This window comes from Vulpes vulpes, chromosome 14 (assembly GCF_048418805.1).
Source record: "Vulpes vulpes isolate BD-2025 chromosome 14, VulVul3, whole genome shotgun sequence".
NCBI lineage: Eukaryota > Metazoa > Chordata > Mammalia > Carnivora > Canidae > Vulpes > Vulpes vulpes.
Window position 1 is genome coordinate 63,415,341 of NC_132793.1, and position 23,790 is coordinate 63,439,130.

The window sequence follows — 23,790 nt, forward strand, 5'->3', positions numbered from 1 at the left end:
TAATCCAGATTTTCCTAGAGCATAAATAAGGTCCCTGGAAATAGTGAGAAGGATGGCTTGAAAGGTGAGTTTAGAGAAAATGTTGGCTAAGAGTTCCACTTATTTTGTAGGCAATGGGGACCATTTCAGTAAATGACTTTTTAGGGCTGGAGAGTGGTTGATCAGGGCCAGACTTCAGAAAGATTGATCTGGCAACACAGTAAAGGGAAAACTACAAGAAATGTGAATAGTTAGGAATCTTATAAGAGCATCCAAACTGAGGTGGGAATGGAAAGGATGGGGCAGATAGGGTCTTAACAGTGTAAAAGAAGAGTTGATAACTGTGAGAAGAAAGTATGAAGGACCTCACTGAGGTCAGATCATATGGATTTATTATAGGCCTATTGAACTGGGTATCAAGACAGTCTGCCAGGATTAGAGAAAGTGATACTCCTCACTACTATCTCTTATATCTTTATGTGTCAAGACACTTATGAAATTGCAAACACATTAAAAGCCAGAATCTTGGCTTACTTTTTATCATCTTTACCCCTCCACTTCTACCACAAAGCCTAATGGGAACAGAGTAATCTCCTATGGGTTTTTATTTTCCCTGTATAAAGAAGGATGTTCTTAGAAGAAGAAGAAAAAGAAGGATGTATAAAGAAGGATGTTTAGATCTACCACAGTTATGTAAGATTGTTAGTTCTGTCAACTGTCAGCAGGTGGAACTTCTGTTAGCCTTCTTCTTATTTTGTTTTTACATTTCTTTCATTGTAGGATATAATTAGGGTGACCAGATGTGTGTGTTTTCTCTGTATAGTCCCAATTTAGACCTGTTCTTCTCATACAATAACTAATAGTACTTTTCTTCACTCTCAGAGGTTTGTATAGTAAATTCTGTGGTCACTCTACATACGTGTACAGAAAACTGCTAAGTTTGTATTAGTCTGTTTAATTATAACTATAAACAATACATCTCTGTAACTCCAATCAAGAAATGCAACAGTGCCAGTTACTAGAAGTCTATTTTCTTTTCTTTTTTTTTTTCGTATAGAAGTCTATTTTCTATTCACAACTCCATCTCTCTTCTTTAGAGTTAACTACTATGCTGATGTATATAATAACCATTCCTACTTTTTAAACTAATTAAAGCTAAAACCAAAAATGCCCTACGTGGATTTCTTTCCAATGATCATTCTTTTACTTATTATTTATACTTTAACTATGGGTTTTCATATGTATGTTACCAGTCAGTATCTTTCAAAGCATATTTGTATTTTAGTATATGACTACTGTAAGCAATCATCCTGAAGATAAATGTTGTATTTTCATTATTATTACAATAAGATTTAATGAGTAAGACAGACCTCTTGGCCTCAAGACTTTGATAATCTAACCAGCAATTACAATACAAATTATTCAGTGCAGTAATGGGAGCATGCATAAGATGTTGTTGGACATTACCCAGTCTTGGGGGTGATAGGGAAGACTTTTTGATGGAAGATGATGTCTCATTTGAGTTTAAAAAACAAGAATGAGTTATGCAGATGAAGATGATGGGTGAAGTGAGGACAGATCATAGGAGTCACTTTCTAAACAAAGGAAATCATGCAGAAAAAAGAAAGTTTGGCACAGTTAGGTTACTAGAAGTTGTTCCCTGCAATTAGAACACAGAGAGTGTTCTCTGTGGTCTCCTACTGGAGTAAAAAGATGTCTTTTGGGTCATCTTCTATTGCAGAGTAGTGATAAGAGATGCAGTTGAAGGTAGAAGCCAGATTATGAAAAGTCTTAAATGTCATACTGAGTTTAAACTTGATCCTGAGGGCAATGAATCAGCTTTGAAGCATCTAATAAGCAGGAGGTGAGTAACATGGCAACATGTTCATATTTGCATTTTTAGAAGTTCCTTCTCCCTACAGATTAGAACATTTAAATAGGCAATCCTGAAGAAACCATCGCAGTCATCTACTTGTAAAATGATAATGGTGTGAGCTAAGCCAGGGAAAATGAGAAAAGAGAAAATGGATGAATTTAGGATATAGTTGGGGACAAAATCAGCAGGATTTTAATGATTGATTATATGTCTAATTTGAGAGGCAAATAAGAGATGCTCAGATTTTGCCTGGAGATGGGGAGCAAAGACAGTGACATAGGTTTGTAGAGGAGATTTCTTTCTTTATTATTTTTTTTTAAAGATTTTGCTTATTCATGAGAGACACAGAGAGAGAGGCAGAGACACAGGCAGAGGGAGAAGCAGGCTCTTCACAGGGAGCCCGATGCGGAACTCAATCCCAGGACCCCAGGATCATGACCTGAGTCAAAGGCAGATGCTCAACCACTGAGCCACCCAGGCATCCCTGTAGAGGAAATTTCTAGTGCAATGTTGAACTGGTTGAGTTTGAAGTATCTGTGAGACATCCAAAAGTAAATGACTGTCAAGCACTAGGATATATGGGTTTGGAGCTTTGAAGAGAAATTTTGCACAGAGCTGGACATTAGGGGAACACTGTCTAGGAGGCAAGGGAACTCATGCTCCCCTATTTTATATGATGATATAAAATTTCTAAGATGGGAAATGTGAATAAATTGTCTTCATTGTCTTAATACCATGACATTTTTTCTTTGGGGATTGTTTTCCCCCACATTATCCAAGTTTAAACTTTGACCAGAATATGTGTCAACTATCTAAATAAACACAACAAAATGAAATTATTATAGAACCTTTGGAATTAAAGCAATATGCATACATTTATTAGGGTTTAGCAAGTTAATAGAAACATAGAAGCCCCTAGGTTTATATGTTTATATTTCTCCCAGTTCTAGAAATAAAATGTGTATGGAAAACAGTTCTACAAAAAAGTATATTTTTAAATAATTTAAGTATAGAATATTTGTTAGTAATTTTCTGCTTATTGTCAGCTTATGGAGATACTTAAAATTTTAGAAATCAAATAATTTAAGTTTACATAGAATAGAAATATTTTCAGATATAAATGTAAAAATGTAACTGAATTTTTTCAGTGTTACACTCTTCTGTCATAAGACCACTGTAATTTACTGCTATATACATGTATATTTTAATATATCGGATATGCCAGAATGCAGTTTCCCCTCAGAATATGGTTGTTTTGAATATTTTGTTTCTGAAGATTATGATAGCAATTAAGCTTAGCAGCATTTTACTAATATTTTTATACTTTATTCTCTGAGTTGAATTTTCAGTGGTAGTTCTTTTGTTTTCGTATTATTTCATATTATTTTCAATGAGCTATAACCATCTTATTTCTTAGGCTATGTAAGCAGGTATATAATTTAATTTTTGATTATGGTGATAACTAGATACAGTACATAAAATATGATATTTGTTTTCTTTCTAGGAAAATGGTTCTCCTGAAGAACATGCAATCTATGTATGGGACCATTTCATAGCCCAGTCTGCAGCTGAGAATGTGTTTTTTGTTGCTCACAGCTATGGAGGACTTGCTTTCGTTGAACTGGTGAGTACACAATTAACTGTGTTTTTAATTCCCAAACTCTTTACAGGCTTATCCCCCCTCACTTTTAATTGATATCATTACTTAAATTACTTTTATAAAGGATGAAAACAAAATATTATGAGTAAATAATTTTATAATGTTTTAAAAGCATATACTTATTTATTTTATTGTGGCAGAGCTTTTCAATGCTTAACCAGAAAGCTTTTTGCCTATTACTTATTTACATATTATTTCTTAATTTTTATAATATAGAGTATTTTCATACATTTGATGATACTTATGTTTCCTGTGTCTTGTGTACACAACTGAAGCATGTATTACCTGTAAACTGTTTAAAATTTCGAGAGACCTATTGAATATTGGAGACTATTTTGTTTATCTTCAACTAACTTTTATCTCTACAAGTCAGTACTTGATATTTGACCCGAATTCATATAATCGGTGTTAAAACCATCATAAGGTTTCCTTTAATCTGCTAAGTGGAATTCATTGTCTGGCCATAAAAATCTTTGCATTTCAAAGTACTCTGATTTTTGGAGTTAAGATTGTGTACATTACAGGAAAAAGTATCAAGATTTAAGAATTTTGTCTGTATTATATGCAGTGTTACGAGTACCACACCTTGTGCCAGTATGAATGGTTAATGGGGCATAATCAATATCAAAAATGCATTAATGAAGAATTTATGCCTCCATGTCCATAAATCTTATGTTACCGGAAGGTACTAGTGCTTATAATAAAATGATTAATATGATAAAAGTACATTTGATAATTTTAAATTCAAATAGCCTAACATGGACATTAAAAGCAGGCACAGCATTAGTTGTCTAACTTTCGTTTCAAACCTTTGGTGTGCATTTCTCTTTGTTGTGAAAATTAAATATATTTCCATGGCCTTTTCAGCCTCCCCATACCTTATCGCTTACCCACATGATTTAGATATAAAACTGATGGTGACACCTAAGAATGCTTTAGCTGACCTAAATTCACAAATGCTTATATTCTCTTAAGATCAGTAAATAAGTTAAATCTTTTTATTAAGTGGATTTTACTTTTTAGAAATTATTTTCAAGTACCTTTAATTCTGCTGCATTTATTTTAATATATAATAGATATTTTGAGATAGCTCTTTAACATACTAGTATGTGAATGTTGTCTTTCAAATAGTCCTATTAGCCCTTACAGATAAAGATCTGTATATATATATACACACACACATATATACATATAGCATATATATGTACCTTACATTTTCTTTGTAAGCCATTAAATAACTTAAAACTTGGAATTTCACTGGCTTATAGAGTAACTTAAAATATATATGAAAGCCTACAAGACTAACCAAATTCCAGATTACTGTAAAACATAAATCCCTAGCATTTTACTTTAAGACAGTTTATAAAAGCCCTTTGTACATTAAATTTGGAATTTAAGTGAATATTGGACAGTTTTTAAAATGAAGTGAAGATGACAGAGTAACAGATGACCAGTATGTCAGTCCTATTTTGCCTGTCCTTCTTGTCACACACTGGTGGATATTTCTCCACTTTTGTTCCACTTTAATATAAAGCACACAGATGTTTCAGAACAAGACTTGACTTCTGACCTTGAGGCTATTAGGGTCAGGGTCCTCAGGGCCTGTGAAATTATCACAAGCTGAGCTAAAGTTTTTCTCCATCACAGGAAGTAACCAGTAAGTAAGAAGTTAAAAAGGAGCTTTGTCAGAGAGACAAGATGGTCTCAGTAAGGGTCAGCTTCTGTAGTCTGCTGTCTCTGCAGGAGGTGCATGCATGGGAGGAGGAATATAATATAACCACTGGCACATCACATATCTGTCAGGCAACACCAGGACTGAGAAGTCTATTTAATGTAATGTACCTTGTTTAGGTTTTAAAATATTAATCGTGATTATCTCAACTTCATAATATTTGCTACTTTTTGTGAAGTAACTTTGATGAGGTGTGTAATAGGGGCGTACCCATGGTGGCAACTGAAGAAAAAGTGGTTCCTGACCCAATAAATAGATTCCTCTAAGCAAATAATAATAACAACAAAAACCACTAATGAGTTTTACATAGATTTTTGACAAAGCTTGATTAATACATTTAAGGCCATTGTATTTCTACTTAATTTCAAAAGGATTTTTAAAAGATAGCATAAAGAAACAACAGAACACATTGAAATATTTTTAAACCTTTGCTTTTCCTGAAAGTTGAATAATATTCTTTCCTGTTCTCCCTGATATTCTTAGGGGAAAAGTCATGGTGTTCAAAGTGTTGACAAATATTCATTTCCTCAGGATTTTTCAGTATTAGTGTAATATATGAAATTGTTTCCCATGGATCCAAAATTGTAATATTAACTTTATAAGAAAGTGAATTGTGAACATCTTAAATTGCGTCTTAGAATTTTGTCTCAATAATACATTATACACATCAGACATTAAATCTTTTCAGTAAACTTTTTTTGAATTATCATAGAATTTTAATCCTGTGTAAAGGCTCTCTACACCCTCCCTCCCTCTCTCTTGCAAGCTCTCTCTCTCTCTTTCCCTCTTGCTCTCGCTCTCGCTCTTGCTCTCGCTCTCACTCTATCTCTCTTTATTTCTATCTCTTTCCACCCCCCTTCTTTTTGGAACAGTCCTAATTTGTAGTATCATGTATGAATTCCTGGAGTTTGTTTTTCTACTACTGTCATATTCTCATATTGTAAAATATATCTTGTCATTTATAATTAAAGTTGTGTATAATTGTTTAAAATGTGCTGCTAATAGATATCTGAAAATAAATTACTTTTATATTTAGAGCATAAAATATTTCTAAGACTTTCATATTTTGGTAATTGTTGTTTTTGAAAACTGAGAACATTTATGATTATGTCCTATTTTAAATTATTGAGTTTCTCCTGAAAAATACATTATGATTAAGAGATTTATTTTCAAAACCAGTGCTCATTTTATGGTAGTAAATCTTGGAACTTGATCACGTCTAACCTCATAAAAACAGTATACAGTTTACTAAAATAATGAGAAAAGTGATGATAAAAAAATCCTTTTCACTGCATTTATAATCACCATATGGTAGCAACCCAAATTTCTAATTCTCTAAACTTTCTATGATCCTTGTAAAAATAGATGTTAAGACAACTCTGGTAGCACATTCCAGCATTCACCCATTAAAGACAAAAGGGAGGAAGAGAAGAGCTCTTTATTTTATGAATTGCTAAGGAATTTTTAAAAGTAATCTGTCGTATGTTATCTTTTCTGTGTATTTAATTAGTTACAATATATAAAGTTACAGTTATTAAACCTTCATTTACAAAGTCTTAAATTTGTTTTTAGAATTTCTGCTTCATACATGGTAGAATTAGTAGTCATAGCCAGAACACATTTACTAAATTCATTCAGAAGGACATCTACAAATAATGAAGCTTGCTTTTGCCTTATATTAAAAATCAAGCTCATTTGTTGAAAATTAACTGTCATTAAAAACAATACAGTTTTAAGCTTTTCATCATCTCTTTCACTAGGCACTTTGATGAAGTGATTCCATTGCTTACATTGTTGGTCATTTCAAAGTGCTTTGCTCTTGTCTTTCTAGCTGATAGTTTGACAAAATCAGGCAACCTTAAAATTTTCTTTTATTTGTAAATAAGTCCGCTTTCCTTGTCAATGCCCAGTTTCCAATCTCAGCTCACCTTACCTTCCATGTTTGCAGTACTCAATAAATCAATTTGCATTCAATTTTTTTCTTTACTCCAAGTGAGAATTGATACTTTTTTTATAAAACACATTAAACAGTTTTAGCAAATGCATTTCATTAGTTTATTGAATCATTTTAGCTTATATAAAATTATTTTTCTTAATGAATTTTATTTCCTTTTCCATATTATTAGTGATATGTTCACAACCACTGCTAAAAACATCACTTAAAATGTGTGAAAACTGCTCCTTTTGAAAGTGTATCTCTACCCACTTTTGATTTTGGTTTCTCCATGCTTGTCAGCACTTGATTGGCACCTCACTTGCATGTGAATTAAGGAGTGAAGGGAACGCTATTTCCCTGCCATTGTTCCATGCTGGGCTCCCTAGCCTTCAGGCAGCCTAAGCTGACCTTCAGCAGCTGATAGAGGACTAGTTTTTGGACATAACTGTGTGAGGACACTCAAGCTCAGTCTACTCTGGATCAGTCTTTTTAAAAAACAGCCTGAAGCATGATTTGGATTTACGCTGAAGAGAAAAATGAAGTGGGACTAAAAGTATTCGTTTTTACCATCAATGGCATTAGCTAACTCTGACCTTAAAGAAGCATCATTTGCATTTTGTCTACAAAGAGGAAAGTAAATTAGACATTGGTAGTATATCTGTAGACTAGTATATAGATATTTGTAGTAATGTGATAGGTGGAAAAATCTAGAAGTTGCGCTACTGGGAATCAAGAATAGAGGAGAGGTAGAATAAGTAAGGGATAAAGCAAAGAAAAATTGAGCCATGATAGTATCAAAATAATTCAGGCCAGGACACTTCTTACAATCCTTGAAAATGTTGGTAATTCAGCAAAAATAAGTTACCATTTGTAATATCACTTGAATTTCTGATTTGCTTGCCTACATGATACAAATAGCAGGTTAATGTATGGGATGATTACAACTTGTGGGGAATGGTATCTTAATTCTTTAGTTATTTTATAGGAAGACAATTTAGTTTTGGTAACTGTTCTGTATGCTTCTTAAAGAAAAGAATCAGAGGTTATATTATTTTGGTCTCCTCTATTCACTTTTATTTCATGCCTTACATTAATTGTTAATAACACTAATTTTAGGAATTAATTGCAAGAATCCAAGTGAAATTCAACGAAGGACTATACCCACCTAGAAGTAGTGAGAGTGGTAAAGAAGAAGCACACATTCAAGATGTTCAGGAGAGAGATTCTCCATGATTTAGTGATATTGGATTCAGAAAGCTGAATGAGAGGGAAAAAAAGGGCATAGTATATCCTTCCCCCCATACACATCTATAGAAGCATATCAAAGTAGATACAAAAAGAATCCAAGCAAAATAAAAAATAAAAATAATAATAAAAAAAAAGAATCCAAGCACAGCAGGTGAAGAGTAATAAACCATGATTATGCCAACATGTAGGTATTTGGGGGAAATGTTTGCACATACTATGTGGTTAAAATTGTGGTTAATAATCAATGAATAAATGAAATATCAAGTCAAGGCTTTAAAAAGAAAAGGAGAGTTATGTCTACATTTGTGATTTGTTAATAAACTTCACTGGAGTTACCTGTGTATTGGAATTTGGTTTTTTTAACTTTTACTCAAATCATTTTTAATAAGTATTAGGAGGACCACTGTTTGAAAGAATGTTCATTTTTATGTTACGCCACTCCTTTTGTCCCATATCAAATCAGCCAACACATTTTTGTCAGTTATTTTCCTCTGAAATATCCATCATGTCTTTTCTTCTCTCTGCCCACTATTAATTTCATCATTTCACAACTCTATCATTGTACTCTTCTACCCAATTCCTACTGGCTGTCTTTACTCTTTATTTAATACCATATACCACACTATAGATAATATTATTTAAACACCTCTTTCACCATGCCATTCTAGAATCACATTGGCTCCAGATGTCTACTGCTTTATGTTTCCTGTCTGTAATTTTAAGATCCTCTGTATAATCTGATTATTTCTTTTCAACTCTCTTTTTCCCAGTAGAATCTTTCATTTCTAGTCTAATTTCCTTATTTCCATTGCCTCATCTTGCTACATCTCCACCCCTGGCCTCCAAGCCCAGTGTAGTAGAAGAACACAAACTCAGGTGACCTGTGTTTGAATCCTCGTTCTGATACCTAAAAGTTATGATAACTTGAATCAAATCCTTTTTGTGTGTCCTCCTCTAAAAGTACCCACCTTACAATAGAGTTCAAAGATTAAATTAGAAAATGTCTGATTTTGAGGAATTAAATCAGTTGTAGTTAAATATGAGTCCAGATGCCCCCCAAGGATGTGCTCTTTCTCATTTTTGCCAATGCCATCCCCCCCACACACAACTCCAAGTGAAAGAATTTCCCTCCTTACTAGATTTTTCACAAAGTATTTTTACTTAACGCTCCATTTTTCTGTAATATTTGTATGTTTCACAAATAAAAACTTCAGTTTTGTTTTACTAGTTTTGTTTTTATCTTTTATCACTGAATCTTACCTTGCCCAAGTTAACTAACTGTTCTTGCTCTATCACCCTTACCCAAGTTTGGAAACAATATATATTGCAATAACAAGAATAGGCTTAAATTATCTCCAAAGTTAATTGATCTATATAGAGAATTCAAACATTAGCAATAACTCTTTTACTAACTTAACTTAATCATTCTTTGTATTGGAATATTGACTGATTTGGAAAATCTGCCTAATCAGTTCTTTCACATCTGACAGTATTACCCTTTTTGTTCCTGTTGTTAGTCTCCTACAGTCTTTTCCCTATTGGTGTCCTCATCCCTTAGGCTCACTGAAAAGATTATTTCTCTGTGACTTTTCAAAATATGGTCTCCTCAGTCAAAGAAGAAAATTACTAAATTAAGTTATACTGTATCCTCATAATATTATGTAGCAGTGTATACAATAAGTCTTGGAAATTTTCCATTTTATCCTCAATTATGAGTTTAATATTATCTTTTATTTAATAATTCGCTTACCTATGCTTATTTCCATTTTTTACCTTAAAATATTTTTAGATTAATTAATATATTTATTGACATATAAATAAGACTTATTAAGCTTTCTTGAGGTATAATTCACATACCATAAACTTCATCTTTTAAAGTGTCCAATTCAGTGGTTTTTAGTATATGCACAGAATTATACAACCATCACCACTGTCTAATTTTAGAACATTTTCATCATCATGGAAGGAATTCAATATCCATTAGCCATCAGTCCCCATGTTTACAATCCTACCAGCAATGTATGAGAGTTCCAGTTTCTCTACAACCTCATGAACACTTGTTACTGTTTGTCTTTTTTATTTTTGCTATTCTAGTGGGGGCGAACTGGTATCTCATTATCGTTTTTATTTGCATTTCTCTAATGACTCATGATTTTGAACATCTTTTCATGTGTTTATTGGCCATTTGTGTATTTTCTTTTGCGAAATGTCTTTTAAAATTTTTGTCAATTTTTTTTATGTTGTCATTGTATTGTTGGGTTGTAAGAGTTCGATATCTTTTCACTTTCTTGATGATGCCCTTTGAAGTACAGAAGTTTATTTTGATGAAGTTGAATTCATTCAGGTTTTTTTGTCACTTGAGTTAATTTTTATACATTGTGTGAAGTGTGAGTCAACATAATTCTTTTAAATGCAAATATCCAGTTGTTTCAGCACCATTTGCTGAAAAGACTACTCTTTCCTCTTTGATTTGTCTTTGTTGAAGATTATTTTGGCTATTCTAGATCTCTTGCATTTGCATATGAATTTTAGGATGAATTTGTCCATTTCTGCAAGAAAGGGAACTGGACTTTGGGATTAAATGTGTAGAGATCAATTTGCAGAGTATGGCCATCTTCATAACGTCTTCCATTCCATGAACATAGACTTTCTTTCCATTTATTTAGATCTTTTTTTCAGAAATGTTTTATTGTTTTCAGTATATAAGTCTTAGACTTCTTTTGTTAAATTTATTCCTCAATATTTAATTCTTTTTGATGCTATTGTAAGTGAATTATTTCATACTTTCATTTTCAGATTGTTCGCTGTTAGTGTAAAAATACAGTGTTCATGTGTTGGTCTTATATTCTATAACCTTGCTGTACTCATTTATTTGTTCTGGTTTATGTGTGTGTGTGTGTGAATTTCTTAGGCTTTTCTATGTTCATATGTTCAAGATCATGTAATATTGACTAAAAATATTTGTACTTCTTTTCTGATCAAGATGCTTTGCTTTTCTTCTCTCTCCTTTTTTTTTTTTTCCGAATTAATTTGCCCAGTACAATAATGAATAGAAGTAGCTACAGTAGACATCTTTTGGTTCTTGGTCTTAAGGGGAAAGCATTCGTTGTTTCACCATTAAGTATGATGTTACTTGTGATTATTTCCATTCTTAGTAGTTCATTTCCACTAAGGACCTTGTGTGCTTCTTAATGTTTATATCCCTCATTCACACCAAGATCAGGGATCAGGTTGCTCAAAAGGCTGACATGGGAAAAAATTTACTGATCTTTAATAAGAATGTTTATTGTAGAATAAATGATCCATATTACTCCAGTAGAATTAACCTTTTGAGGAGGCTTTTTCAGTATTCACAAAAATGGGCAGCATCCAGGTCTTACTGCCTTTGTGCAGCTGCAAGACTGGATGCTGTATCTGGTAATTCTACAGACTGCCAGGAAACCACTGGTAAATTAGGACAATAGCATGTTAGGGAGGACCCAGATAAATTGATATATTAATTTGTTAGATATAAATCTTTCTACAAGAAATATTTCTTTTCCATTGGTTTTGTAAAATATCTTAAGGAGAGATTTTGTATTTTATTGCAGGAATGAGAGCATGGTTGACTATTGTAAAGGAGATTGTAGAAAAACACATTTCAGTTAATAAAGGGGCTGTTTTTACTGTACTTATAACATTATGATAATCACTCAATGTAAGCACGTCCCCAAATAAGATTCCCAACCACGGTGACACCTCTGATTTAATACCACAAACTGAAAAGAGCTCTTAGAGGACAAAAATCTTGCAATCAAAACCATTTAACTTCTGTCTTAGAAGTTAGATTTCAATCCTTATTAAATTATTTACTCTGATTAACTCAGGGGAGCCAGGTAGACTCAGACTCAAAGCATACCAGATCCATGTTAGAATACAGCTTGAGAGAAGAACAAAGAAGTCAGATTCAGGGAAAGGCCTCATAACTAGAGTTCAGAATAGGTTCAGGAGGAGCTAATTTAGCTGGAGAGATTGGCTTTGGGGCAAGTAGCAGGTGAAACATCCCTAGGTGAGCCTCAATAGAGCATGGTGAACTCAGGCTTAAATAAAGAGGTATAATCTGGTTGCAGGGAATAGAAAATTAAGATATTGGGTGATAAGTGAGTAAAAGAATGTAGTCACTGGTTCTAAGAGTACCTCTTCTCCCCAACCATACCCTACATCACTGCATTATAGGGAAGGAAAAGGCGGGGAAAAAGAACAGGATCCAGTACTGGGAAAAGGTTAAACAAAGCAAGGTTTAAGGCTTCAAGCCCTGGCTAAAGGTTTAGAAATGGAATCTTTTCCTGAGAAAGAAAGAGGTTATATAGGAGTAGGCAAAAACATCAAAAGGATTATGAAATGATGAATCAAGGCAGAAGTCCAATTTATGTGGCTTAGATCAGAATGGGATACAGTAGAATACTACATTCTAAGGTTATTTAGATACCCAGGGCTTATCCTTGGTGAACTGGTTATCAGGTTTCTATGGCAATAAAGGAGATGAGATCGGAAGAGCTATCATTTTCCTGTTCTCATGGCTCTGAAATGATCACACTATGGGTGTGAAACCTTTTGTGCCCAGAGAAACAAAGTGATATTCTTTTAAGCTGGTATGTTCTTAACTGAGAATTAGAGACTTTTAACCCCTATACATATATCAGTTATCTCTCTCCTCCTATTTTTTGCTATTGGTTTTCAGCACCTTTTCAGTGAATAAATTTAGATCACAGTAAAGCCACCTGGATCTTATGCGTTTGACTTTATAGAAATTATTTCTTGGGATTGAATATTTTGCCCTCTAAACAAAAAATGGTTCAGAAAACTATTAAAGTTACTAATTCATTTTTTCATTTGAACATCCCACTCTGAGGAAAGTACTGGGAAAACAGATTAAAGCACATCATCCCTGGCTTCAAGAAGGTGATAATCTAAATAGGAAGCACATTTAAACAAATCAGGGTATTATATAGTAAGATACTTGTGAAGTAGGGTTTAGCCCAAGACGTTAACTTCCCCAAAATAAAGATCCACAAAGTAAATTTCTCTTAGTTAAATATTGGGGGGAATTATTTCTATTAATAAATTGATATGCTTTTTTACCAGAAAATAAAAACTCTGTAATGCATTTTTACTCTGGTCTCCTATAAACCCAGAGCTATGGTTAGTTTTTCATTTCATTAATTATTCTCATCCTTGATCTTTTTTTTTTTTTAATTTATTTATGATATTCACAGAGAGAGAGAGAGAGAGGTAGAGACACAGGCAGAGGGAGAAGCAGGCTCCATGCACCGGGAGCCCGACGTGGGATTCGATCCGGGGTCCCCAGGATCGCGCCCTGGGCCAAAGGCAGGCGCCAAACCGCTGCGCCACCCAGGGATCCCTCATCCTTGATCTTTTACTGAGTGTCTTAATTCATAAATATATTTTGCTTAAAGTCATCTTGGTCCTTTTCTTAATTGGCAAAGAATAAATAACAAATTCATTTTTTCTCTGGTTTCTATTATGCTGCTAGCCTGGTTGGGCCTATAATAAGTATGTACTCAATAAATAGTTTTTGATCTTGTATTTATATAGAGATTAAATTATCAAAAGTAGATCTCAGATGGTGCTTTGTTGAGTCAGATAAAGAATAAGGTCTGGGCATTCATACTGAGCCACAAGATAGAGCAAAGAGGGATGGATGAGAGAACAAAGTTGATTATTTAAGATGTAAAACAGAGACATTTAGAATCCGTATGCTTGAACGTGTAGGCGGTATAGTCTGTGTCCCCAAAATTTTGGACACTTGGAAGGGCCATTAATGGAAATTGGTCAGTGAATAAAGAAAAACACCTAAGGGCAGCCTGGGTGGCTCAGCGGTTTAGCGCCGCCTTCAGCCCAGGGCCTGATCCTGGAGACCCAGGATCAAGTCCCACATCCGGCTCCCTGCATGGAGCCTGCTTCTCCCTCTGCCTGTGTCTCTGCCTCTCTCTCTCTCTCTCTCTGTGTGTGTGTCTCTCATGAGTAAATAAATAAAATCTTAAAAAAAAAAAAAAAAAGAAAAGAAAAAGAAAAACACCTAAGAAGATAATGAAATCTCTACTCAAGGGAAGTAGCCAAACCTAACCCTAACCCCTAAACTAGTTATGTCTTCTCTGATTAAATTGAACAAGTTAAATCTCATATCCTCTAGGGAAAAAAATTGCCTGTTTAAATATGTATTAGTGTATTCAGATTTCTTCTTAGTTTTCCATACCTTATTTGAATTTTTCTCATAAAGAAGTTTATTAAACAGCATAGGAATACAATAAAATTTGCTATTTAATGTTTTGGTGACAATTTTATAATAGAGTCAAATGATTAAAAAGTGTTGTAATTTCTAATATACCTAATTGATGTTTAATATCCATAAATCTTGACATCTAACTTCTAACATCTTATTCCAAATTTCTTTACTACATTAATCAGACATCAGGATTAAAAGAAAACTTGACATTTATCTTTCTAAAGGAGAGGCACTGGTCAGAAAGATAAAGCACCTCGACTTTCTTCTGTAGTAGAAATTCCCTATCGTGACTTCTTTCCAGTTACATCAAGGGATGCTCTATAATTATAAATGTTGATTTTCTAAAAAAAATTCTAGTAGCCTGTCTGCTAACAACAAAGACTTTATTGACTTTCTCAATAAAGTGGTGCTCCGTGAACAATTGTAAAATGATACAAGATCACTAGCCCCTATACATTGCCTTTGTTGTATTACTGCTCAGTTTACCTCAGAAAAAATTCCTAATTCCAATGTCATTAATATGTAGTAGTTTTTATCACTATTACAGGCTGATCCTTAAATTTTCAGTTTTGCATTTTTAGGATATCTATCTAAATATTAGACATATTTATGTTTATATTATGTCCAGATATTAAATGTGTAGTAATATATTATCTATCCTTAGCGTATTATAAACCTTAACATCTGATGACACCTGCATTTACTCCAAGATCTTACAAGAGATTTTCAAGTAAAACAGATACCTTCATATCTGATTGCTGTATTAGAGCCCTCTCTCTCATAGAGCCCTCTCTCTCTCTCATAGAGCCCTGTCATTGCTATTATATAATAGAATCATATAATCTGTCAACCATGCATGGGAGCCTAAGACATGATTGGGTCAAGAACAGTTCTAAGAAATTCATAGCAGTGTCTTGGAAATGGAAATGGAAATAGAACTAGCATTTATGAATGTCTTACACATCAGAAGGCAGCAACAGCATCTTCATGTTCATCATAATACTTTAACAATACTTAGTGTGCACCAGGCACTATCCTTACCATATACTTTATATAAATATATTTTATCTCACTTAATCCTCACAAATCCTTATGAGCTACATACTGTTATCATTTCCATTTTACAGATGAGAACCATTTAAATATATCTTTTCTTCCTTTGAAGACATACCTCCTATTTTGTTACCTTGGGTTTTGGTTTGTTTCTCCTCTCATCAAATAGCTATGCAGAATAAATGGCATAATATTCTGACTATGGTGACTCTTATCCCTGAAACAACCTCCTGGTTTTTCTTATTTGTCAGGATTCAGGTCCACATTTCTCTGGTGAAGTTCATGATTATTTAGTTTTTATTCTCTATCCTGTTTACTGCTTATTCCTTTCTGTACCTTCCAAGCAGACTTTCAATTTTAATCAATTCTTAATTACCCAAACTAATGAAGGGGAAAGAAGGTGTGGAAAATTTAAAATAACAGGCAATCCCCAAATCATTTATATTTAAATTTTGAATATGTTTTGATGTGGTGCTCTGGAAATACAGTTTAAGCTGAAAAATTGAAAACAGTTTATGAAGATCTGGAAAGCAGATGAATTTCCTTGGCCAAGCCCCTGGTTGGCTCTTCTTTGCAGCTCATTCCATGCTGGAAATAGACAGCTGTCTTCTAATACTAACTAAATAGACTTGACCTTTCAAGTCTCACTGGCACAATCTCTGCCATCGATGTTTGCTCCTTTGCCTCACCTAAATCTGTAAGTTACATCTGGAAATAATAGCTATATAACATAGCAACTACCAAGTACTAGGCATTGTTTGAAGTGCTTCATATATAGTAATTCATGCAATCCTTATAATAACACTATGCTGTAGGTATTAATATTATTCTCAGTTACAGATGAGGACACTGAGGCACCAAAATGTTAAGTACTAAGATCACACATCACTAGTAAGTGATGGAGCCAGAATTTAAACCTGAGCTTTCTGGCTCCAAAGTCCATGCTCATAACTATTACACATACTGCCCCTCAGAAGGGAGCATTAATTTAGGATACTACTAGATTTGGTCATTAAACATTGTTTCAACAAGGTATTTTTACAACTTAAACGTTTAACTCTTTCAGGTAGATAGATTGGCCTTGTTGTACAGATGAAAGACTGGGAAGGTTGAGGAACTTGCCCAAGGTTGCACAACAAGGGTCAGAGCCAGAATTGAAATCCAATTTGAAATCAAAATCCAATGTGAGAATTAATGAATTTACCCATGAAGCAGTCTCCCCTTCTGATGGGTTTTTTAAAAACCCACATGAAATAAATTTATATTAAAATAGGAATTTTGGGGGTGCCTGGGTGGCACAGTCAGTTAAGTGTTGAACCCTAAGGTCGGGATCTCAGGGTCGTGAAATCGATTCCTGTGTTCAGCACAGAATCTACTTAAGTTTCTCTGTTCCTCTCCCTCTGCCATTGCACTTGTACCATCAGGCATGTGCATGTGTACTCTCTCTTTTTCTAAAATAAATAAATAAATAAATCTTTAAAATAAGATATTTTAAGGAACTCTCTATTCAAAGAAATTCTACATTTGTATTTGTAAAGTACAAAATTCAGTTAGGTATGATACTCAGTAAACTGAGTATCATACCTAACATACTTTTTAAATTGAGAATATGCTTTTAAAAGCAAAAAAAATCACATATTGTGCAGATTTAGGTCAGGAAGGTTAGAATTTCATTATTCATTGCTGATCACAATGTCAACACTGTCAAATATTAGATGATAGTACTCCAAAATTGTTTTTCTTTTTTCCTACATATTGGAGAAAAATATGGCAATTTAAATATTGTAACAAAAAGTGAAACCATACTTGCTTCATCCTTTGAATTTTACTGTAAATTGGAGTTTACATTTCACTATTAATACCAGACTACTCAAAATTCTTATATTCAAAATTAAAATTGGAAAAAGGAAACATTTGAGTCCCTATAATTAACCTGCTACTTCATGCCTTTCTGATTTATTGTAAGCACTTCATCTGATATCTAATACTTGAAAAGCTCTAAAAGGGTATTATAGTGCTTTGATTTTATATCTTCATGCTTACTCCATGTAAATAGTAAAGTTTTTATAAAGCTTTAAGTCTAAGTAAAGAGGATCAAACAAATGAATGACATATTTACTTATGCCTTAGGAAAAAAATCTTACTAGACTAAATTGAAACTTAAAATCTTACCAATGTAGAAAGCACTAGAAAACTAAAAAGTAAGCTATGTTTGTCCTGCATAGTCTCATATTTCTCTTCATTTTTAAATTAATGAGTGTTTTAAGATATCTGTCCTTTCAACAGCTAAATAAACAGCTTTTCATAGTGAACTTTATGTTAGATGTTTCATGTTCATATTTTATATAGAGTTTTGCTAAGGAAAGTTCATATATCAGTAACTAAAGGAAAAAAATATTTTTAATATTGGAAATATTTGCTACACGCCTTTTAAAAAACGCATCTGCAACTGTTTTCAAATTTAAAATTCCAAAGTAGATACATTAGCAGATATTTACAGGTTTTTATTCTTTTGGTAGTATCTTTATTATAGTTCCTGACACTATATGATTTTGACTTCCCTTAAGTTATAAAGGGTTTTTTTTTTAATGTGAAATTCCTAAGGAGAAACAGTAGGTTTAAAAACAAATGAAAAATGAAAATATTTGGGAAATAATTTTGCACTCAAGTACTTCCTTGAACACCTGATAATTGAACATTTTTGATGTAGCCTTATACAGCATCTGACTTGCCTTCAACACCGTTTAACAGGGATAGAGCTTTATGTACTAACTTTGTGTACTGAGTAGCTCTTGAGCTTATAATTCATTCTAATCAGATTTTAGAGTGGTTTTTGGAGATACAGATTTTAACTTTAAAAGAAAAGCTGCTCCTATAGCAATAGGTTAACCCCTATAGAGAATAATCCTTGGAGACTGAGAATGATGACTCTAATTTTATATCTTGAATTCTTTTTCCTACAACATTTTCATTTATTCCATGTTTAAGAACTACCTGAGACAGTGTCTGCTTTTTTTTTTTAAGGTTTTCATTTCCTGTTCATGAATACATACTAAAAATCTAACCTTCTGAAACTTCAGCAAAATTCAGCTATGCCAAGAAATTTTAAGAAATCAGAATTTTATTTGCACACTCTCAAAAATAATGCTGTTTCTCCCATGATGTTTTCTTCCTCTTTGCTGCATTCTAGATCCCAGAAAGAGTTTTTAACCAGCTATTAAAAATAACCCATTTTAAGAATTTGCGGGAAATGTGAAGTATTCATCAGTATATATTTACTGTCTGAAGCTGATATAGCTGTAAGGTTTTTTAGATCCAATTGATCTATTGCGCATGTTCCCTCCCTAGGTTGCAGGACGTGCTTCTATTTGCATAAGGCCCTGGGCAAGGTTCTTTCTTGCATTGATTGGCCTGTCCAAGGCAGCCTGATGTGTTCTTGCATTGATCACTTTGTCTTTTCTTAGAAGACAGTGTTACACTGAGTTCATCTCAAACATTCTAGGGAGAAGGTAAAACTTTACTGCAGATGTCTCAATTTTATTCAGATGTTCCTTTGAGTATAGGCCCTTTTTGCAAGGATAAGTATCTTTTTTTTCTTAACTAATTTGGATGTTTCTGCAGTTTGAGTGCACTGTAGACTAGATTATGTTTGAAAAAGCTACGTTAAAGAAAATTGCCAGAGTATATGCCATTTATCTTGTGCTATTTTTGTTTTTAAAACAGTATCTCGCTTCCAGCTTAAAACCATTTTCTTTAAAGATGATCTCTTAAACCTAGGCATAAACTAAAATTTACTGGTGTTGTGATAGATTATGACTTATCTTTACTAGCTTTATAGATTCCTTAGTTTCAGTGAGACGTGCATTGCTTTGTGTGTTTAAGAAAATGAGTTTTATTAGTTTCACAATGAAGCAGTGGTCCAAAATGACTTGCCTGTTACTATCCATCTTTATTAGTTAATAATATTAATGTGAATGTATGTCAAATATGGAGATTATTAAGCAGCTGCATATCAGTGTTAACTATGTAAACTTTTTTTCACTATACCATAACTTTTGTGGTAGTGTTTTATTTGACAATAATGGAAACTTGAGTTTAAGAATCAAAGTCTTCAACCAAACCTATGAGAAATTGAGCAGTGAATGTTTTGCAGTTTAGCCCTCTTTTTTGGCTGGTCCTTAAATCAACATTTATATTGTCTGCCAAAGAACATATTTGCCTACACAGCTAATTATCAAGAAAATGCCCATTACCCCCCACCTATTTACTACATCTTTAGTGAGGAACTGGTGAGACGAATGTAGGCTTCTGTCAAGATGCAGGGCAGTATCTTCCTCCCGACCAGCTTGCTGTTTCATCAAAGCCTATGTGAATTTATGAGAAGGTTTACTTTTGGCAAAGATTTAGAAATGTGTCATGACTGAATTTGATTATTGTGCTGTTGGTAATTAAATTCTGCTACGACAATTCCTTAATGGTTTCAGAAAGCATATTTAGTAACACTTACTACAAATCAGGACATTTTCATATATGCTGTTTTATCTTCATTAAACAGGTCACTATTTCCGAATATTGTTGAAGTATAGAAAATAAATGTAACAGAAAAACATTGAGTCATTTATTTTACTCGGTGGTGTCCCTGTGGCATCACTCGGTATATCCTAAGCCACAGAAACCTTTTACTTTAATCATTGTGTTTTGTGAAATTTGATAGGAAAATATTAGGGATCACATTTATTTGCATCAGAAATCCTAGAATTCATGCTTTAAAATTAAACACAGAGTGAATTCAGTGTTTACTATACAAGGGCAATAACCATGTCAAGTTGTTAGATAATGTCATTTGCTGTTTTAAAGGTGTCTCTAAAAGCTGCCATGTTAATGAGGTATATACATGAGTTATATGAAATTTTTTCAGCAAGTGGAAATGTCAGCAAACAATTATTGTTAATTTAAATAACATGTATTAGAAAACAGGTCCTTACATTGGAAAAATTAGTTTTGTGGGTGATTGAAGCTTAAAATGTGTTGTTAATCATTTGTGTATATATATTCACATAAATATGAAAATAGTATTCATAGAATAGTGATGTAATTTTTTTATAAAGTTTAAATATAAGTTTGGAGCTTGGGAAAATAACTTGTGAAAACACCAATGAAAAAGGGATATAAAAGTATTGAAATGAAAAACCTCATCAGACACTTAAAAACAGCTCTTCAAAACTGAATCCAATCTTTGGAAACATGGATATTACCTTGCAACTTTTCTTCAGTGAATCTCAACTTTGTGCAAGTATAGCTCTCTGAAATGGAATTGTATAGTGTTTGCACATTTTTTTCCAGTTAAAATGAAACGTACATCATCTTGCATAATTTACTTGTCTCTGGTGGTTAAATTTGCATATCTGAATGAGTAAGTATATATCTTAAGCTCCTGCTAGATGTAAAATAATCTCATGAGTGGAACAGAGCTCTTTTACCTCAGAAGTCGGAGGAGTCTATATTTCACAGCAACCCATGATCAAACAAGCTAATTCAGATGCCGGAAAGTGCTTTTGCTTAGCTGTGTGGAAGAACCATTGACTGCATACAACCAACAAGTGTATGGTGCTACAGGAGATGCATTGAAAACCCCTTATATGACTGAATGACAACCCCAAATACAAGTGACCATGTGCAACTATGAATAGGTATAAATACATACTTCAGCTGGCCAGATTTTCTGCTATATAATTCAGTCACAATTGCTGTATTTCTCCTCCAAATTTACACCACATAATCAGCTGCTTGAATGAACCCACACTAGAAAAATATAATTCAGTATTTGGTGGGAGGAAAAAAAGAACTTGGCCTGTGTGCAATTCTATCAAGATGTTGTATCATGCCCACTCTTTTTATCACTGCTCAGGTACTACTCAGGACCTCAGACTTTAGAAGAGTCTTCCAGACTTTCCCGTGCAGGGACATCAAGGTCTGAATGTGAAATATGTTCACTGTGCTCAGTCTCTTTTTAAAACATTTCTGAGGAAACTTGGTGGGGGTGGGGGGTAGGCTTTGTTGTCAAGTGCTGGGAAACATAAAGATGGTGAAATAGCTGGTAAAAAGTTGTCCACTGAAATCCATTACTTTTTCCCATATCTAATGAAGAAGCAAGAAATTGCTAAAAAGCTTTCAAGCTTAATGGGTTTTCAAATACAGAAATAATTATTTTTAAATCCTAAAAGGAAGGGTACACTGATTTCAGCCCTCTTATTATTTCCCGTTGACAAAGCTTCATATATTTTATTGATTTCTAGAAGTTACCATATTTCTAGTGTAGCATATTGTAAGTCTGAGAATTTCTAATAATATCACGGTAACTTTGTAGTAAAAATTATTAATCATTAACTATTTATTAAAAGTGTATCTCCTCATAAAATCTCAAAAAGTGGAGTTTTTTGTTTAATGAAATAAAATTTGATCTCTCATCTTTAAGGATATGCTTGTAAATTTCCTGTCACTGTCTATATTATTATATATAACACTGTGTTTGATTAAAAACTTAAGTATTAATTGTAATGATGATTTTTAAGTCATGATAGTACATGTAATTCTAAATTTTTCAAGATATAATTAAATAGAAAATCATTAAGGTATACTTTGTTTTATGCAAAAGTGTTACTTCTCTGAAAATAAAGCAAATAAATAAAAGGTTATATAATTTCTGGATAGAATAATAGTTTACTATCTTTCTCTTACTTTTCTTCACTCCTGTCCCAAGATAGTATTTAAAAAAACAATGATTATTGATTAATAAGCAAGTACTGACTACTGTTGGTAAATACAACCAACTGTAATTATTTAAAATATCTCTGGCTAAAGAAATAATGTCAAAGACTAATATTAGCTTTATGCTGTATTTGTTCTTTCCAACTTTTAATAATATTGAATCATTCCTGAAAGTATAGAACAGTTTTGCTTTCTCATCCTGAAGAAAATGTTTTCGGTGTAATCAGAATTGTTGATTAAAAAATTACTATGGTCAATTATTTGATACATATTTATGATTGTTTAAGTATTTGGAAGCACTTAATCTTTGTACTATCATATGCATGAAGAGATAGTTACATGTTAGATACTTGAATGAATACGCATATGTTAAAGAAATACCTTCCTTTGAAATTATTTATTGCTTATGCTCTTTTTTTACTTCTAACCACTTTATAAGAATCCTCTTGTTTGTAGTTGTTTAGAACACATATGCAAAAGAAAATCTGTATTTGAACATCCTTAATGTAGGCTTTAGGAAGTTAAAGCTAAAAGCTCACATTGTGAAAATTTATCTTTTTTGCTAGTGTCTGTATACATATACTTTCAAACTCTTTTATCTGAGTTGTTCTAGAGAGGAATCAAATGTAATCATTATCATGATTACATTTGTTAATGCTGATAACAGAATACATGGATTACAAACCTTTTCCATTTCTTTTAACCTTGAAGGAATAATAATAGCTCCTACTCACCATTTCTATCCAGCTGTGTGTAAACCTAGCTTCACAGTCTTCATACTCCTAACCCAGCATCTTTTTCATGCAACAGGCGTGAACCTATTTACCTTACCCTTTTTCTACAACACAGAAAACCTGGACATTTATTCATACATCCACCAAATCTACACTGATAAAAATGCTCTGGGTTAAATCTTAAAAAAATCTTAATTTTTTTTTACCTCTGAAAATGGAAGCTTTTCTTGATAGTGTCCCATTATCTCTTAGCTTTTAGAACTTATCCTTCTCTTTTTCTTGGGTCTTTTGAAAAGTGATGTAGGTCAGTTGTAGGGTGGGGCTGGAAATCTCCTATCACTTTGTGCCTACAGTAATAACATAATCACCAAATATTTTAAAGTGAAATTAAAGATGAAACTGCAAATATCCATGAAAACAAAAATTTGTAAAAAGAGATAAAAGAACACAACTATTTCCTATAAATAAATGTTTTGCCTATTGAAGACTTAATAGGAAAGTACTTGATGTTTAGTGCT

General features: G+C 33.0%; 1 protein-coding gene across 19 annotated transcripts in view; it reads left to right on the top strand.

The window, feature by feature from the left end:
- ARB2A (ARB2 cotranscriptional regulator A) overlaps positions 1-23,790 on the top strand; it is a 413,243-nt gene that overhangs the window by 220,593 nt on the left and 168,860 nt on the right. For all 19 annotated transcript variants that reach the window (XM_072736791.1, XM_025992896.2, XM_072736792.1 and 16 more), the window contains one exon: positions 3,360-3,479. In XM_072736791.1, coding sequence (XP_072592892.1) covers positions 3,360-3,479 — 120 coding nt within the window. The remainder of the gene's footprint in view (positions 1-3,359; positions 3,480-23,790) is intronic.